At 41.7% G+C, this 17,292-nt stretch overlaps 1 protein-coding gene across 1 annotated transcript in view; it reads right to left on the reverse strand.

The window, feature by feature from the left end:
- Positions 1-17,292, reverse strand: part of PITPNC1 (phosphatidylinositol transfer protein cytoplasmic 1) — a gene marked incomplete at its 5' end in the record, with an annotated part of 242,850 nt that overhangs the window by 1,205 nt on the left and 224,353 nt on the right. Inside the window, 2 exons of the mRNA XM_084237063.1 lie at positions 12,837-12,900; positions 16,273-16,428. Of these exons, the coding sequence (XP_084093189.1) occupies positions 12,837-12,900; positions 16,273-16,428 (220 nt within the window). The remainder of the gene's footprint in view (positions 1-12,836; positions 12,901-16,272; positions 16,429-17,292) is intronic.

The raw sequence follows: 17,292 nt of genomic DNA on the forward strand, positions 1-17,292 counted from the left end.
CAGCACGGTGCTCAATCGCCTGCGCCACCATGGGAGGCCCACTGGGTTGTCTTTTCCATAAAGAAAAGGTAATCAAAGCAATTGATGGCTCAAAAAAATGATACATATTGTCTACTTTAGAACATATAAGTACATCTTTCTAGGAGAGATAGACAAAATATCAGAATTTCTCAACATGTTATCTTATTCAATGTATTCTGGCGGGGGGGTTTACTGGTTTCTTGATTGTGTATCCAACTTCAGATTGCTTAATGCTGTGTTTTATTTAATTCAGCTTAAAAAAAAGAAAAAAAAGCACTATTTGGAGTTCAAGAAATAAACTCAGTGATGCTGTACTTAACAGGCATTGTCCTGTATATAGATTTTCTAAATAATTGAAATATTCTTTTTTTACTTTTTTTTTTTAATTTGTTTTTTTTTTTAATAGAGGCATGTTTTATTTATTTATTCATTTATTTGTTTGTTTGTTTTTGTTTATACATGCACTGGGTACAGTCAGAAGTGCGGGAGGGTGAGAGAATTCACCAGAGTCAGAGCGGGGAGCAGAGCAGGCAGAAGGTCCGAAGTACACTGCTGAGGGGAGCAGCGGGCGGCAGGAGAGGTCTGCGCGCCATGTGGGACCCTCCTCTGGTGGCCGGGGAGCAGCCGGGGATCAAACCGGCGCCGCAGAGGCTGCGGGCAGCTTCGCAACCCAGCGCTCAATCGCTGCGCCACCAGGGAGGCCCGAAATATTCTTTTTAAATGACAAAGTAAAAAGAAAATTAAAGGTAAATCTTCCTTAATGTATTTATTATATTATACACATTACCTTTTATCCATAAATATGTTGACCCTATATCATCGTGCTATAATAATGAATTCTTTTTCAAGTTTATTTGCTTTTTATTGTTTGATATTCCTTTCCTTGTTCTCAAGAACTTCATTATTGGTATTGTTTTGGCTATTATTAATTTCTTTCAGTTTGGCTATCTCTGGTATCCTTTGTAATTAAAAAAAAGATATGTGTAGAAGAACTGGGGTATAGGCCAGAGTGTAGGGGGCGAGAGGATTCACCAGAGACAGAGTGGCGAGCAGAACAGGCGGATCTACTGAAATCCACTGTTAAGGGGTGCAGTGGGGAGACAGCAGAGGTCTGCTGCGCCATATGTGGGTCAGCAAACTGGCTGGGGATTGAACTCAAACTGCAAAGGTTCTAGGGCTGAGAACCCAGAGGCCACCAGGGAGGCTTTTGTAATTTTTTATTTGCTAGTAACAGGAAAAACAGTTGACTGGGCTCATTAGAAAAAGCACCAAGTGAAGGTCTAAGGGCTTGTCCTTGAGTAAAAGGTGAAATCTGCTGCCAGTGGATTTTGTACGTCTGTTCTAGCTCCCTAGAGACTCATTCCTCATTCTTATCCCCTCCCATGAACTTAATAGTTAAACCTTCACAGATAATGTTGCATAAACTAACATGAACCAGTATGGTCACAGTGGAAATAGTAATTATGGAATGAATATTCATAACATGGTATACATCATTAGGTTATACACAGAGTAGGTCATATCAGAACATATGAGCAAACCAAAATGTTTGTTAAAAACAAAATCCTTAAGAGAGAGTTTCCTGGGGACAATTATTAAAATTTTCTGAAAGGAAAAGATTTTTTTACAAAGGAAATAAAAGACGACAGCATTGATAGAATGTGAAATTCAGAATAAAAGAAGAAAAACTGTACCTATACACTTACCATTTAAAAATACCTAAACCTACCATTTTAAACACATTTAAAAAATACTGACTGCTAAACAGGCTAAGAAATAAGCTTAGGTTTTTTTTTTAAAGAGGTATTTACTTTCAAATAAAATCAAAACTCTCAAAAAAATTTTCAGTTAATTGAGCTATGTTTCTGCTATAATAAATGGATATCATCTTTGAAAAATTAGGCTTTCTAAACAGGTGGCAAAATAGAGTGCTCTACTCCACACACATCCAGCAGGGGGCAGAAATCATCCAACACACACAACTTTGATTTTACATTCCCTTCCAGAGTCTCTTAGAAGTTCCCTTCCTTGAAGGCATTGAAAACTGTTCAATTGAAAAAGAGACTGTTATTTCCTTATTGCATGGATGTGATGTGTATTCATGGGTGTTAATTTTGCACAATTTCAATCTAATTAGTTCCTAGTCAGGTTGATGATTTAAATTTTATTGAGCACCCATGAAATTTTTATTTGCCATGGACTTCAGTCTCTTCATTTCAACTGATTTTTCAATAGGACAGAGAAGAAAAAGACAATGGAAAAACAGATGATCTCCAATTTGATAGACTCCCAAGATTATTTGGAAATGTCGCAAGCATTCAAATAATCTCTTTGTGTAACTTACTGGGCAAGCAGGTACCCTGAAGTCATGGGGACAACTGCATTGCAGTGAGAAAGCGTGGACTTCCACATGTGGAGAGACAGTCTGAGTATTGCTGTCTCTTCAGTAAACCGGTATTAGGATAGTAACAATCATAGTCAAATCAAAAGAAGATCAAGCATTAATCTGTAAGCCATGAGAACTCAGAATGAAAAAAGGGGGGCTCAGAATCCTTTAGACATGTGGTATCTCCCCCTTTCCTCTGACTTCCTTTGTTTGGTCATATAAGAGCAAACAGTTTTCAGAGAGTGGCTGCAGGGGGTGGGGGTGGGGTCAAGGGTAGGAGGGGTGGGAGTAGGAAGCATTGCGGAGAGAAAGGTGTCCAACATTCCTAAAAAGAAAACATAGTTTAAAGTGATGGAAATTCCAGGACAATTTCCTTAACGAGCATTTCTAACATTGGAACTGGGGTGGGGGGGAGTCCTATTGGAATTGGTCTGCACCAACAGAGAAGAACACTTCAGTTAAGTCTTAGCTAAATAAATTTCTGCAAATGCAATCAAATGCATGCAAAACTGGGAGGAAGAATTAGGGCCATTCCAATGTCAAGGGCAGTCACATGCATCCACAGCAGCCCATGTACCTGGCGGGGCGCATTCCAAAGACATGCTCCAAAAACTTATTAAAAATTGCCAAAATGCTCCAGAAGGTCTTCACAGTTCTAAAGCATCCATTTACAACAACAGCTATCTTTTGCTTTTCTATAACCAAGTTATCCACTTTTAAATAATTGAACATATATTACTCTGGAGCCTGAGCTAACAGGCAAGGCACCCAAAGAGATCACAGCTTGGGCCAAAGATATATAGAAATGATGTGGTGATTACATTTTCTTTATTGTCTGTGTCTCCTTTGCAGTAGTATGAATAATTGAGAGATAACTATATTTAAGATGCTGGCTTCTGCCATAGAGTCAGCTCTCAATTTCCGATGTGCCACTAAATAACTTGAGGTTCTTTGAAGCTTATCTTAAGTCCCAGGCTAGGTCTATTATTGGCCAGCACGGTCCCAGCTCATGGCACCTTCCCTGCTCAGCCAGTGTGTGTGTGTGTGCACAGACGGTAGCTGCCTTTTGAGATTAACCTAAGCAAAGGGGAACTGATTGGCTAACACAGCTATACAGAGCCAAAGAAAACATTTCAAAGTAAATGCGCAGAAACCTAAAATACCAGATGAGCCAGAAGCTGTCCCTTGAATGAATAACTGAGTGTTAACCATGTTTTTATAAGTTACTGACATTATTCTTGTTTTCCTGTGACCTGCGTTTTTACCCCTCTGTCTATCACAGTGCAGGCCATACGGAAAGGTTTCCACTGCCCATGTTCTTGGTTTGATGACTGAAGCAACCCCAAGTCAAGTGGCTTTAAAGAATCAACATGTCTGGAAGCAAGAGGTGACCCTGTCCAGTTTAGACGCTTCCCTCCTACCCCCCATCCCCCACCCCAGTTTCTTCACTAACAGCCTCTGGGACAAGACATGTTTTTGTGGAAAGACGAGAATGAGCGTCCGCTCTATTGTAAAGATCGGTTGATGTGTACGTTTGCTAAAGGGTGGGCAACATGTTTGAAAAATTCTACATACACTTGTTTGGGCATGGCTGTCTATGTCATCCACAGTGGAGGAATGCTGATTGCAAACTTTTATGTTGGTTTGTTCATGCATGTTTTTCTCGTATTCCCGAACATCCTCCATTGTCATATCTGAAAGAAGGTCAAGATGTTGGCAACTTCCGTTATTAAATGCACACTTTCAATGGGGAGACTTTAGGGGGAGATGGCAGCTCAGCAGAAGCCAAAGAGAGATTTAAAAAGCAGGGAATTCAGTAACTTTATGAAAAGCAAATCATAAAGTTAGCTAAACCAGCCAAAGAGGGAGTGAGTGCAAGGAGGTCGAGTCGAATCATCCCAGAAGAGTGGAAATTGTTTAGCGGTGGTTCTTGTAAAGTGAGCTAGGTAGGGAGAAAGTGTTAGCGTGTGGGCTGTGCATAGCCTGAGATCTCCTAAAGCATCTTAGAAGATCCTTCCCAGGACAGGGGCAAGCTTGGACGGTTTAGTACTTACCTTCCATACACCTTTCAAAACAGATTTGGAGGTTCTTGAAATCAATGCATCAACAATAGAAAGGACACTTTCATTGCTGATACAGGATGTACAAGGCAGAGGATCCCCAGGTACAAGTGAGACGTGGTGCAATGCTCACGTGGGGATATGTTTTTGCAGAGAATACTCGGTGTCATAGAGTGCAGGTCTCTACTGAACTTCAAGTCTAGCCTAACAGCTTGAGGATGGCTGGCACTGCTTCCACCCACACTGATCTATAAATAAAATGGCACATGACATTATGATTTTTGGCCCGAGTCTGCCAATTTTTCAGTATTTCAGGATAATGATCCAGCGGTTCTCAGTGGGGATTATTTTGTGATACTTATGGTTGTCACAGCTGGGATGGGGGTGCTATTGGCATCCAGTGGGTAGAGGCCAAGGATGCCATGCCATGGACCATCCTACAATGCACAGAACCCTCCTTTAATATTCCCCCCACCCCAAGTAATATCTGGTCCAAAATGTCAATAGTGCCCAGGGTGAGAAACTCTCTTTTGATCCAACTGATGAAATACTTAAACAAAGAACCCATCCATCAGCAGTTGGTGAAATGCATAAAAATAGCAATAGTCTCACTTTAAATACTGCTGTTGTTTTAGCCTGCACCCTAACTCCTCCTCCTCCTCTTCCGCTACTTTACAAGGTTTTATCAGCAGTTTTCCCAGATGGGCATTCCTCTGCTGCTCTCCAGGCAGAATTTAACCTTAGGCCTCTTTACGATGTACGCTGAGCAACTGGGTAATTGACCATCCCAGAACTAACTAGCTTGGTGGGGATTTGAGTGAGGACTTTCAGAATTTTTCCTTCAGTATTTTCTGCATCATGTGTGATCAACCCATGTGTGTCATGTGAGATCCTGTTCATTTCCAAAAGGCAGAGTTGCCAGGAATTTACAATTGAATCCAGTGTGGTCTGGGACCACGATGGAGGGTGACTGTGTTCAGATCAGGGCTGTTTTATTTAATGGATGATTTTGACACACTCCAAAACTGTCCATGAGCAATGTAAGTATCGAGAATGCTAAGCAGAGTCTGGCCAAGCAAAGAGCATACTTTTTTTTTTTTTAGATTATCAAGGGAACTGGAAAGCAAGGGAGATGCTGCTTTTGATTAAAACAAATGCATCTTAGTTAACATTTATAACACATTCTTGCAATACAATCACTTTAATTTTGATGACTGATGATCAAAATTTCTTAAACACAGATACACCTGGAATGAACACGGAGGTGGTTCGAAGATAAAAGTTTAAAATGGAAAGAAATGCCTGGAATCTTACCATGAGACCCTTTCTTCCCACCACTTACCCCACAGCATGACCGTAATTTGGAAAATAAAAACAAAGGCATTTTGGTTTCTTTGTTCTAGTGAATCCAAAAAGGAATCATTCTTCATCTTTAATTAGCTCAATGTTAAGCAACGGGCTTAAACTGTGTGGCTATGGGCTTTCAAAGAGATAGCAGTTTGATAGATGGGAAGAAGGATTTGACAACAAAGATACTCCTTCTTATCTTGTTCATGATAGTGAAGAATGGAAAACCAGTCAGGTGACTGATAGTCCTACTAAAAATGATGTGGGAGAATATTGAAAACTATAGAGAAATGTGCCTGGTGCATCATTACATAAAAAAATAGGCAGTAAAGAAAACTATACATATTAGGAAACAACTTTTGTCAGAAAAGGCCTGCACACCTTTAAATAAGACAGTAGGTTACATTTTAAAATGAAATGTAAACAGGGATGGTTTATCAAGGAGCCGGAATTATAGATAATTTTCATTTTCTTCTTTTTGCTTGCTTATATTTTCTCCTTTCCCCCTCTTTCTGTTTATTTTCTCAATTTTCTACAGTTAACATGCCTTGCTTGTAAAATATGGAAAAAAGGATCATTATTTTAAAATCTATTATTTGGAGTCACTAGGAGGTGTACATATCAGTTTGCAACAACGAAGGAGAAGGGACATTTTTCTAGAATTTCTGCCTATTCTAGAAACAGGATCTCTTTTTTATTTTTTTAGACAAAGCATTAAAAAACAAAGTTTCAGAAAATTGCATCTAAAGGAAAAACAACTCTCCCCATTAGGCCACATAAAAATGAGTGTTTTTCATAAACATGATGATCCTTTGCTCCCTGCTGATGCTGTAGGAAAATATTGTTTGTCTAGATCTGAAATATCTCCACACACCGCACAGGCTTCATGCAAATGGAATAAACATGTTCAATATTTTTCAGTAATTTATGGAAAGTGATCAAGTGAAAATGTTCCCGTTCAGGTTATCTGGCAAAATGTGTCGTGTCTTGCTCCTGCAAAGTATATTACCTCAAAATCTATATAGGAATCGTTCTTTCAGTTAACTCAATTACACATGCCCAGTGTCAGATTATACCTTCAGAGATGATTCGTCTTCATTACTGATTGATTTTCAATGATCATTCTCACTTTTAGCAATTTAGGTCTGAATCCCTGTGCTCCTAGCAAAGAAATGCTTGTGTATCAGAGAAACTTCATTCTTTTGTAAATGCATTGATAATCACACTTTAATTGATAGATTTGAAAGGCCATAATTTACTTCTCTTAAGTAAGGTTTTGTAAATAAAAGTTTCTTAAACAACTAACACTGGGCTAATCTGCCTGAGTGAAGAGAAGATTGAAACTTGGTGGTGGATCTCTTCAGTTCTGGAAAGTATCTGGGTTTAAATACCCTCCTCTTACGTCAGTTTTTATCTCCTTGTAATACCATTTCTTCCCTTTTCTTTCTCCTCTCCTTCAGGTGAGGGGAGAGCAGATCTCAAGTCTCCTTCCAAAATGTGGAGATCACACTGAATGGGGCCTGAGCAGAAACTTCTGTACCCGCAGGCTGGAGTGAGAAGCTCTGGCCTTGGGGGATTTGTTAATTGAGGAATCCTCAACCACAGACTAAAGGCTCCCATAAGAGCCAAATCCATCTCAAACTGTCTGAGTCTTGGTCTGCTTCAACCATTTCTTGCTTTTATATAAACTATGGGTTTCAACTATTTATTCCTTGAATCATTCTAGTAATGAAGGGATTATGTTCCACAAAAATCATTTGAACAGTATTGGAATATAGAGGAAAAATAGTTTAATTCCTTTTAAGCTTCCCCATCAATCCTATTCCTTTTGGAGATAACCCCTGTTAAAAGTTTGAGGGACAGGTTGACAGAATCATTTTCTTTGAATTCACATGTCTGTTACTGCACATACATCCATATAGCTTCATTTTATTTTGACATGAATGGAATCATACTATAGTCTATCTACTAGACAAACTACACATATTGTTTTGGCTTACCTTTTCCATTAATGGAAAATAAACATATTTCCATATATTCCCATACCAGTGCCTATAGGACTACCTTATTCTCTTTAGTAGTTGCACACCATATTCAATAGTATGGGTGTTTCACAATATACTTGGCCCTATTCCTGTTAGTGGATGGACAGTTATACTGAGCATTACTACACTGTACCTATTTCCGCTTTTATAAACAACACTGTACTGAACACCTTTGTGCCTATGCTCATGAACACATTTAGAAAAATAAAAATCTAAAAGTGGAATTGCTGGATCATAGGTTACTTATTTCATAGAATCTGTTAATCTTTTCTTCCACCTATCCAATACTGGATATTATCATTCTTTTAAACTTTTGTAAGCAAGTAAGCAAATGGCATCTCTTCCTGTTGTTTCCATTATATGTTGTATGGTTAGTAGTGAAGTTGGCCATTTGTGCCTCGCCTTCTATAAGTTAATCCATTCCAGCTCTTTATCTCTTTCCTTCTGAGTTATTGGACTTTTTATTTATAGAACCTCTTTATGGATTATAGATATTAATCCTCTGTGGACTGTATATGTTGAAATAGCATCTAATCTTTCAACTCTGTATATGATGGCAATTTTCTTTCAATTAGTTTAGGTTTAAAGAAGGCAGGTCGATTTTATGGGAAGTAAAGGTTCTATGTTTGAAAAGTCTTTAGGATAGAAGTCAGTTAAACACAGAGAAACTACAAACAACATGCAACAAAACAAGTAAGAATTTCCTTCATTGGATCGTGTAGGGATAGCAGCTAACGTTTTAAAAAATGGACCTTTTACTCTAATTCAATGGCCTGTCCAAGGTCACATTATGTCTTCTATCCTTCTTCATTTTCACTTCACTCCCAGGTTCCTCAGCCTAAACAGATGTAATTTTTTCTTACTCTAAGTCAAAATGGAAGCGGGGAGATGGAGGAAGCCCTGCAAATCATGCATTAGATTTGAGATTCCTTTGGCTCCTGCAAAATGGTGGCAGTCTTCGGGATGTGTCTTTTTTCCACCAATTTAAATGATGACAGATTGAATGCAATGCTGTTATAAATAGCTTAGGGGTGACTCCACTTTTGTGTAGCGAAAGTGGCCAAGCCTTAAGGCACATCATTCAGACCACTAAGATGGGGAATTGTAATCTACAGTGGTGACTGTTCCATAGTTCTTAGTTCGGGGAGGTGGAGTTGGGGGTGGGTGTCACAGATCCCTTTGAAAATCTGACGGAAAACTCTGTGTTTTTTTCCTCCAGAAAAATGAAATGAGCACACGCATCGAATGTTGCTGGTCCTGCATTCATATTTCAGTAAACTGGAGGCTGCTGGGAAAGGCTTGCTTGGTAAATTCAACCAGCTAGTGCTGGTCCCTAAACAGATTTCTTTCTCTACCTCAGGCTTGCTTCACTCATTGTTAGGCTTGCTCAAGGCTTTAGGGACTCAGGATGATATCTAAGTCCCTTTCATGAGGGAGTTTCATCTATACCAGCCGGAGTGACCCCTCATAATTTTTGGAAAGGGTTAGGATTTCAAAGACATTCATGAGGCTCCAATCAATCACTGCCTCCCTCTGGCAATCCTCTGAGTTCTTCTCTCAAAATATTGTCAGATTTGTGAAGCAGCACCATGCTTTTGTGAAGCTGGGCTGCCTATTTTTATCCATCTCCCCTCTCACCCCATCTTCTGAAATGTGTTGCTGTGGCTTCCCTGATTAGTGTTGCAGGGATGCAGGAGAGACCCAGGGCTCATGGATCTTAAAGACCTTTGAAAGAGAAACTTCGCTCTTCCAAAAGTGGGCACGGTGACATGATGACCACCAACAGAATAAAATCTGTTTGGGGAAAGTTATGTGATAGTCAAAAGCCCAAAAAAAGATACAAAATTAAGACCCGGGCAAGACGAGATCACCATCCTCTACACTGTCCTTATCTCGACTCTGAGTTAAGCACCAGAGGTGGTGAATCTACTTGGGCTTAAGACACCTAAGGCTGTCACTGATAAGAATGTACTGTTCGCACCTGCTGCAAACACACAGCCCAGGAGGCAAATGGGGCTAAAATTCAGCACCAAGCCCAGAGGACCTGCTGATTCTTCCCCAGAGGGACACAATTTCTACCTCTCACAAGGCAACAGGGCTTAGCAGTTGGTCTTGAAGACATGTACTACTCCCTAATCTGTTTGAGTTCACGAAACTGTTTTTGTAATGTAATCGGGCTCACAGTCCATGCTGTGTTGGTCTGTCGTTCTCCAGGGTCAGTATCATCTGGAGGGCTTGTGAAGAACAGATTGGTGGACTACACCCTCCAGACTATCTCACCGGTGTGGGGTGGGGCCTAAGATTGTGAATTTCTTTCTTTCTTTCTTTCTTTTTAAGATTGATTTATTTATGCATATAAGAGCTGGGATGTAAGCCAGAGGTGCGGGAGGGTGAGAGGATTCATCAGAGACAGAGTGGGGAACAGAACAGGAGTGACTGAAATACACTGCTGAGGAGAGCAGCGGGCGAGGCAGGAGGGGCCTGCTGCGCCATGTGGGTCAGCTCCCTGACCTGAGATTGAATTTGTGCTGCAGTGGCTGGGGATAGCTTCATAGTGCAGGGAGGCCTAAGATTGTGCATTTCTAACAAGTACCTGAGGATGTTGATTCTGCTGGTCCAGGGACCTCACTTTGATAACAAGTGTTACAAACTATAGGCAAGAGTTTTTTGTTTAATTTTTTTTACTTTGGACTTTATCTATGTTGTATAATGAGGCCTTACTGAACCCGTAGAGACCAAAGAAAAATAAGCAACTTCAGATACCCATCCCTCCCTAGAGGGGCTATTCTGGCTATTCACATACCCATTTACCTGAAAGGCCCAGGCAGCTTTACCTGGAGTAAGGAGCTGCCTCAGTGAGCAGGGCCACTTTCATTCATTCGACTGTCTGTGTCTGTACCATAAAGGAGCTACTGTTTTCCTCCCAAGCTGCTCAGCGGGTGGCAGTGATGTTGGCAGGAATTTACTCTAAATTGATGGGATGGTTCTCAGACCTCTTGGAGTGAAAAGGTTGCTTGTTTTGGTTGGGGTTAGGATTGTATATACAGGGGGTGTAGACCTTCTCTAGAGCACACGGTGCCCTGAAGATCTCCATCCACTAAACCATAGCCCGTTTTTCTGCCCTCACATACAGAAAGGGCTTTTTGTGAATACACAACTTGAGTCTCCACCTAACCCACCCTAAGTAAACAGGTAAGTGTTCTCAAATGTGTCCAGGAACGGAGACCTGCAGTTTCTTCTCATATATTATTTAGCTTTAGGCCCCTTTTAAAAGCCTGAGAACTCTTTTTTGACTAAGTCTTCAAGTTCTCAGTGGAGAGAGCACAGAGTTGGCCCTCATCCTCTGTACCCCATCTGTACGGTCACTCGACACCCAGCCACATTTTCCTCTCTTCCTACATCCCACCTCTCCTCAGACCCTCTTTTCTGATCACCGGCTTGGGGTGTTTTTTGCTCTTACTCAGAACTGGGCCGCACCTTTTGATGTTGCCTTTTCTGAAAAGTCCTCTCTGGCACTAGAGAGGAATCTATTAAGGCGCCGTGTTTCTTGGCCTTCAAAGTGGTGGAGTTTTGGCCCTTGAGGTTCTGTTCATGTACCAACTCTTCTGCCAGTTTGAGCCTATTGTTCTCTGAATAATCTTTCACCGTCCCCTGAGGACAGCTTGAGCTGGGCGGAGTGCAAGTCGGGAGAGAGATGCAGTTCTTAACTTTTTCCTGGGAAAAACTCCCCAGAAAAAAAAAGGAACCAGAAAGACTGGTTGCATGACCAGGGGAAGTCATAACCTCAAGATATTCGCCTCACGGGAGAGGCCCACACATGGACTGAGAGTGACTCAGATGAGGAGATGGGCCGGCCCTCTTGCTGCCTTGAGCAACCTCCTGGGGGGCATGTGGTGAGAAAGAGCCAAGGATGATCTTTCAAAAGAACCTCTTCTGGAGAGCTAGTTTGGACGAAGATATATTTGCTCTTCAGAAAAGGCAAGAGGATCTGGGAAAACTGCAACAACAACAAAAGCCTGTGGCCTACAGAACCATGTCTTTTTAAATGTGGCTCAGAAGCAGCTAACGACATTTATAACAATCACTGTCTCTGCCCACTCAGTTCAATGTATCTTTTCACTTTCAATTTGATCCCTTCTGCTATCAGAGGGGGAATTGGTGGACCGAAGGCAGAAAAGGACCGAAATGCAATCTAGGTTACGCTCAGAATAAATGCAATGTGACTTAGGAAAAGGCCAAGGAGAAGGGCATTTCATTAGGCAATCAGAAGCAACCCAAGTCGCCAAGCCGGTGTGTTTGCTTCTATTTATAGCCAAGGACACTAGCCCCTGATGACTGATTCTGGGAATGCAGAGGGGTCACGTGGACGCAAAATGATAGCACTGAGGATCTGGGGAAGGTGGGCCACCCATCATGAGAGGAAGCCAACCTCGTTTTCATTTACTGGAAATGTGCAGAATTTGTTTGACTCATCCCAAATCATGGGGGCAGGGGTGGGGGGGAGCCAAACAGAACTACAGTCTCAGGATTAAAGGGGTACCTATGTTTCTGCCCTACAATTCCTGCAGAATCCTTGTGATTTGGGGGAGGAAATATTTTGAAGAGTTCTCTGTATCAAGGGACTGCTTTTACTTGATAGGATGCTTCAGGCACCTTTGATCATGAATGAGTTTGGGATAAATTAGGATGGGTTTGAAACCCACCCAAAAGAGCATTCTAGAGCCCTGAGTTACCAAGTACTCAAGCATCAAACACACTCAGGCCCTCCTTAGCCAATAACTAAGTATTGTGGTTCTTTAGACCAAGGCTCTGTCATCCCATACCCCTTCATTACGCTCCACGGACAGTGCTAGTTCCGATACAGACAGCAGCACTCCTGCCCTTGTTGTCTTTCCAGGTAGCAGCTGAAGCCAAATGGAGCCCAAGTCAACGGATTATAAAGATACCCTCGGAGTTGTTTCGGGGAAGATGACTTACCATACCACTCATCAACCCACGCAAAAGCCTGTCTGTGTCCAATCAGCAGAATATCTCGGACCACCTGAAAAGGTAAAAGGAGGAGGCTGAAATGACACCGTATTTGGTGAGAACTAGCTGAGCACCAGATTGTTCTCAGTTTTAGGAACCCTGGCAATTGTGAACTTCTCAATGGGACTGTCCCTGTTGACAAGGAGAGGCTGCCAGAAACTGACAGTGTGTGCTCACTCTCAGCCTCCTCCAGGCACCAACACACTTGCTGTGAATTCACCTCTTCATCTTGGTTGAAAGTCAGGCTGGGGGTGAGTACAGCCCAAGAGAGCTCCTTGGCAGACACGCAGGAGTGGTTTGAGTGAATCTCAAGGATAATCACCTCTGGATTTTTTCCTTCATTTATCTTTACCTAACTAACACAGGTTCTTCTTTTCATTTTTGGAGGGATGTGTCTCCCTGGGGCCAGGAGTCATAAATGTTGGAGAACAAGAACATTTTTTGGACAGCAGATCACTTCCATGCAAAGAGCATTTAATACTCTTTCTGATAAGATATCTTAAATATTATTAATTTTTGGTAAATGTAAGTGTGGGATACAGGGCACGTAATTATCTTTTTAGGTTTAACTTTCGTGCAGTAGAAGGGAAAAAACAGCAGTTAGTCAACTATTATTAAAAGTGATGAAATAAGAGACCTGAACTAGAATTGACCATACAGACACGATAAACCAAACCTAAGACAAAGGAAACGAAATTGTTTCTTAGGGTGACAGAGCACGGCCATAGAAACTAAGAAAAACAATATGTAGCTTGTGTGCTCTGATTTCATGGTGTTCTTTTTTTGTCTGCTCTAAACGTGCTTTTTTCCACTTCTTGGTTACTTGGAGTCTCCCTGCAACATTCCTGTCTTCCTGCCAAACAAATCCAGCAATTGTCAAAAACCTCTCCTGGAAGGTTCAAGCGTGTTTCAATAAATGAAGGATTTTAATTTGGTGAATTTGCAGAAACAAGGGAGGCATTTATAATGAAGTGTTTGTTACTCCAGGCCTCTGGATATCTAGCGAGGCTTTCCTGACGTGGAAGGCGGAAACATGTAATGAAAATAACAAACAACACGAAGCCACACACACTGGAGTGCTGAGTATGTCAAATTCATGGAAATCAAAAGAACAGCATCGAGGCATCAGTAAATATACCCTATTACATTAAGCACAACACAGCTGTCTGCTGGAAACGAGAATTCAATAATGTGCTAATGGCTCACTTTCGAACATTTTTTTCCCCTTAACTGTGAATGGATTCTTAAAAAACAAAGGTGTTTGGAGAAAGGCATCCCTGGCACTTTAAACCCATGCAAATGCCAGCCTCAGATACTCATTAGTGACTTATGTGCCAAAGCAGGTGTGTTTTTGGGGCGTTGATAACACTTCATTATATTTGGAGGGCAATGGGATGGGTATTCCTGGAGCATTCATTCTTACGGGTATTTTAAAGAAATAGATCCTCCAAACTAGCCAAAGGCATCCGTGAGCAAAGAAACACAATAAGCCTGGAGCAATCTAAATAAATATGCTTTGCGAGAGGAAATAATACAATGTACTAGTCACTCCAGTAGGAGATCACTTGGGTTAAAAACACCTAAGAAGGGGATGTTGTAGGAGGTCATGGAGATAGAGCCCAAGATGGACGCAGAGATGAGTCTGGAAAATATTTATTTTAGGACCCCTGACTGCCTCATAAGGGGCCCAGCAAGAAAGCAGAAGGGCTTAGAGTTTCTTTCTATCTGTCTCACTGGATTCCCACTTCTGGTTGGGTAGGTTGGGTTCTGGAGCGCAGCAGAAAATGGGGGTGTGTTTCTCTATTCAACACCAATCCTCCCAACTTGGTTTCAGAGTCTGCTTTCATCATGAGCCAAGTCCAATTCATTCCTTGGACTAAGATTCAAGATCTAGACATTTTATTGTCAACGGGCCCCCAACCTTGATAGACAAATCCATCTAAGTGACAAAAATCTTAGTGCATTAAGGTTAAATTCTACTGCCCCTAAAAGAATTTTAAAAAGCTGTTCTTTATCAGCTTTTAAATGGAAAAATAAACAGAAACCCAGCCTATCTGGAATGTAGAGAAGACTTGGGCAGGGTTTATTTTTTATGAAAATGGGAGAAGCTACAAAGGGTGATGCTCCGAATTACATTTCCCATGAGGAGAGTCTTTTTTTTTTTTTTAAACTTTTTTTTTTAATGTTTTTTTTTTTTAATAGAGGCACGCTTTTATTTTATTTTATTTATTTGTTTGTTTGTTTTGTTTATACATGCACTGGGTACAGTCAGAAGCACATGGGAGGGTGAGAGAATTCACCAGAGCCAGAGCGGGGAGCAGAGCAGGCAGAAGGACCGAAGCACACTGCCGAGGGGAGCAGCGGGCGGCAGGAGAGGTTTGCGTGCCATGTGGGACCCTCCTCCAGTGGCAGGGGAGCAGCCGGGGATTGAACCGGCACTGCAGAGGCTGCGGGCAGCTTCGCAACCCAGCGCTCAACCGCTGCGCCACCAGGGAGGCCCCATGAGGAGAGTCTTGTTGGGGCCCCCCAACAAACTAAAATCCAAATGGGTGCCTGCTATGAAATCAACATGTTTGGCCAGAGGGGGTATTTAATCTTTTTTTTTTTAATGATTTATTTATCTATGCATACAAGAGCTGGGCACAGGCCAGAGATGCAGGGGGTGAGAGGATTCACCAGAGACAGAGTGGGGAACACAACAGGCAGATTGACTGAAACATACTACTGAGGGGAGCAGTGGGTGAGACAGGAGAGGTCTGCTGCTCCATGTGGGTTGCTCCCTGGAGGGGCGAGGATCGAATTTGTGCTGCAGAGGCTTCGGACAGCTTCATAGTGTGGTGCTTAACCCCTTGTGCCACTAGGGAAGCCTGGGGGTATTCAATCTTGGTAACTCTGTGGTACCCCAATTACTAAAGTAGCAGAAATGCGAGGTGCATTGTCTAATGGGACTATTGGGATTTCTTGTTCTATCTCTTGGGGTGCCTTCAACCTTCACTATCTACATTTGCAGGATCTTTTCAGTGAGAATTATCCTTTGGGGCTGCACACAGAGAAGTCCTGTGCCTCTGCCTGGAGCTAGATTAGTCTGGCGCCAAAGGGAGACATTTTTTTTTTTTAGTTCAAATTTTCAATATATTTCAATATATTCACAATACATTTAGAGGTCAATAGACATAGAGGTCAAAAAATGAGAGATGAAGTAAAAAACATCCATTCATGGAAGGAAATGTAACCTGTATATAAAGTACATTTTTATGAAAACAGCGCTTTTTAGATGCAGTCGCCTGGTGCTTGGTTGGCACGTGTGCCTCTGACGTGTGTCTGCACTCTACTTTACAAGAGACGGTTACTTTGTCCACAGCCTAGGAGCTGTTTGTTCACTTACCTTGTGTACAAACTGTTCCACTCTGGTCTGAAGGCCCCAGACTTCGAACTTCACGGTCACCAACTTGTAGGAGCACATGATGGGCTGATGATTATCTCTCCAGCCTTCCCTTAACTTTCCCCGTCCTGTCTTCTCTGACTTGAAGTGTTTAGGATCCTGGACAAAATATAGAAAAGAAACAGTAACTAAAAACTCAACCATCATGTATGTGAAGTGCTGAGGATGGGGGAATTCATGGGGACAGAAGCTGGCAGTGACTGCTAATGGGAATAGGGTTTCCTGTTGGGATGATGAAAATATTATGGGGGTAGATGGTGGGGGGAAAAAAAGAGAAAATGTTCTGGAACAGATAGTGGTTATGATTGTACAACTTTGTAATGGAATATGTTAAAACCTGCTGAATTACATGCTTAATTAAGAGGGTTGAATTTTATGGTCTCTCCATTAAAAGGGGTTACAATATAAATAGGTGGTGAAGAGGTAGCTCATAGATTTATTTATTTATTTATTTATTTATTTTATAGGGGCATGTTTTATTTCTTTATTTCTTTTATTTGTTTGTTTTTGTTTATACAAGCACTGGGTACAGTCAGAAGCGCGGGAGGGTGAGAGAATTCACCAGAGCTAGAGCGGGGAGCAGAGCAGGCAGAAGGACTGAAGTACACTGCTGAGGGGAGCAGCGGGCGTCAGGAGAGGTCTGCGCGCCATGTGGGACCCTCCTCTGGTGGCTGGGGAGCAGCTGGGGATCGAACCGGTGCTGCAGAGGCTGCGGGCAGCTTCGCAACCCAGCGCTCAACCACTGCGCCACCGGGGAGGCCCGGTAGCTCATAGATTTAAAGCTAGACATTGTTTTGCATCTTTTTCATAATCTTAGGGTTAATGTTATCTTTTTTAAAAAAAAGTCTAATTCATCAAAGTGGTTTCAACAACTTTGAACAGCTATTCAGCAATATCTATGAATATCTACAAAGTATATGCCTACCTATGACCCAGTGGTTCCATTTCTGGATGACATTAAGT

This window comes from Talpa europaea, assembly GCF_964194135.1.
Source record: "Talpa europaea genome assembly, chromosome: 7".
Lineage (NCBI taxonomy): Eukaryota > Metazoa > Chordata > Mammalia > Eulipotyphla > Talpidae > Talpa > Talpa europaea.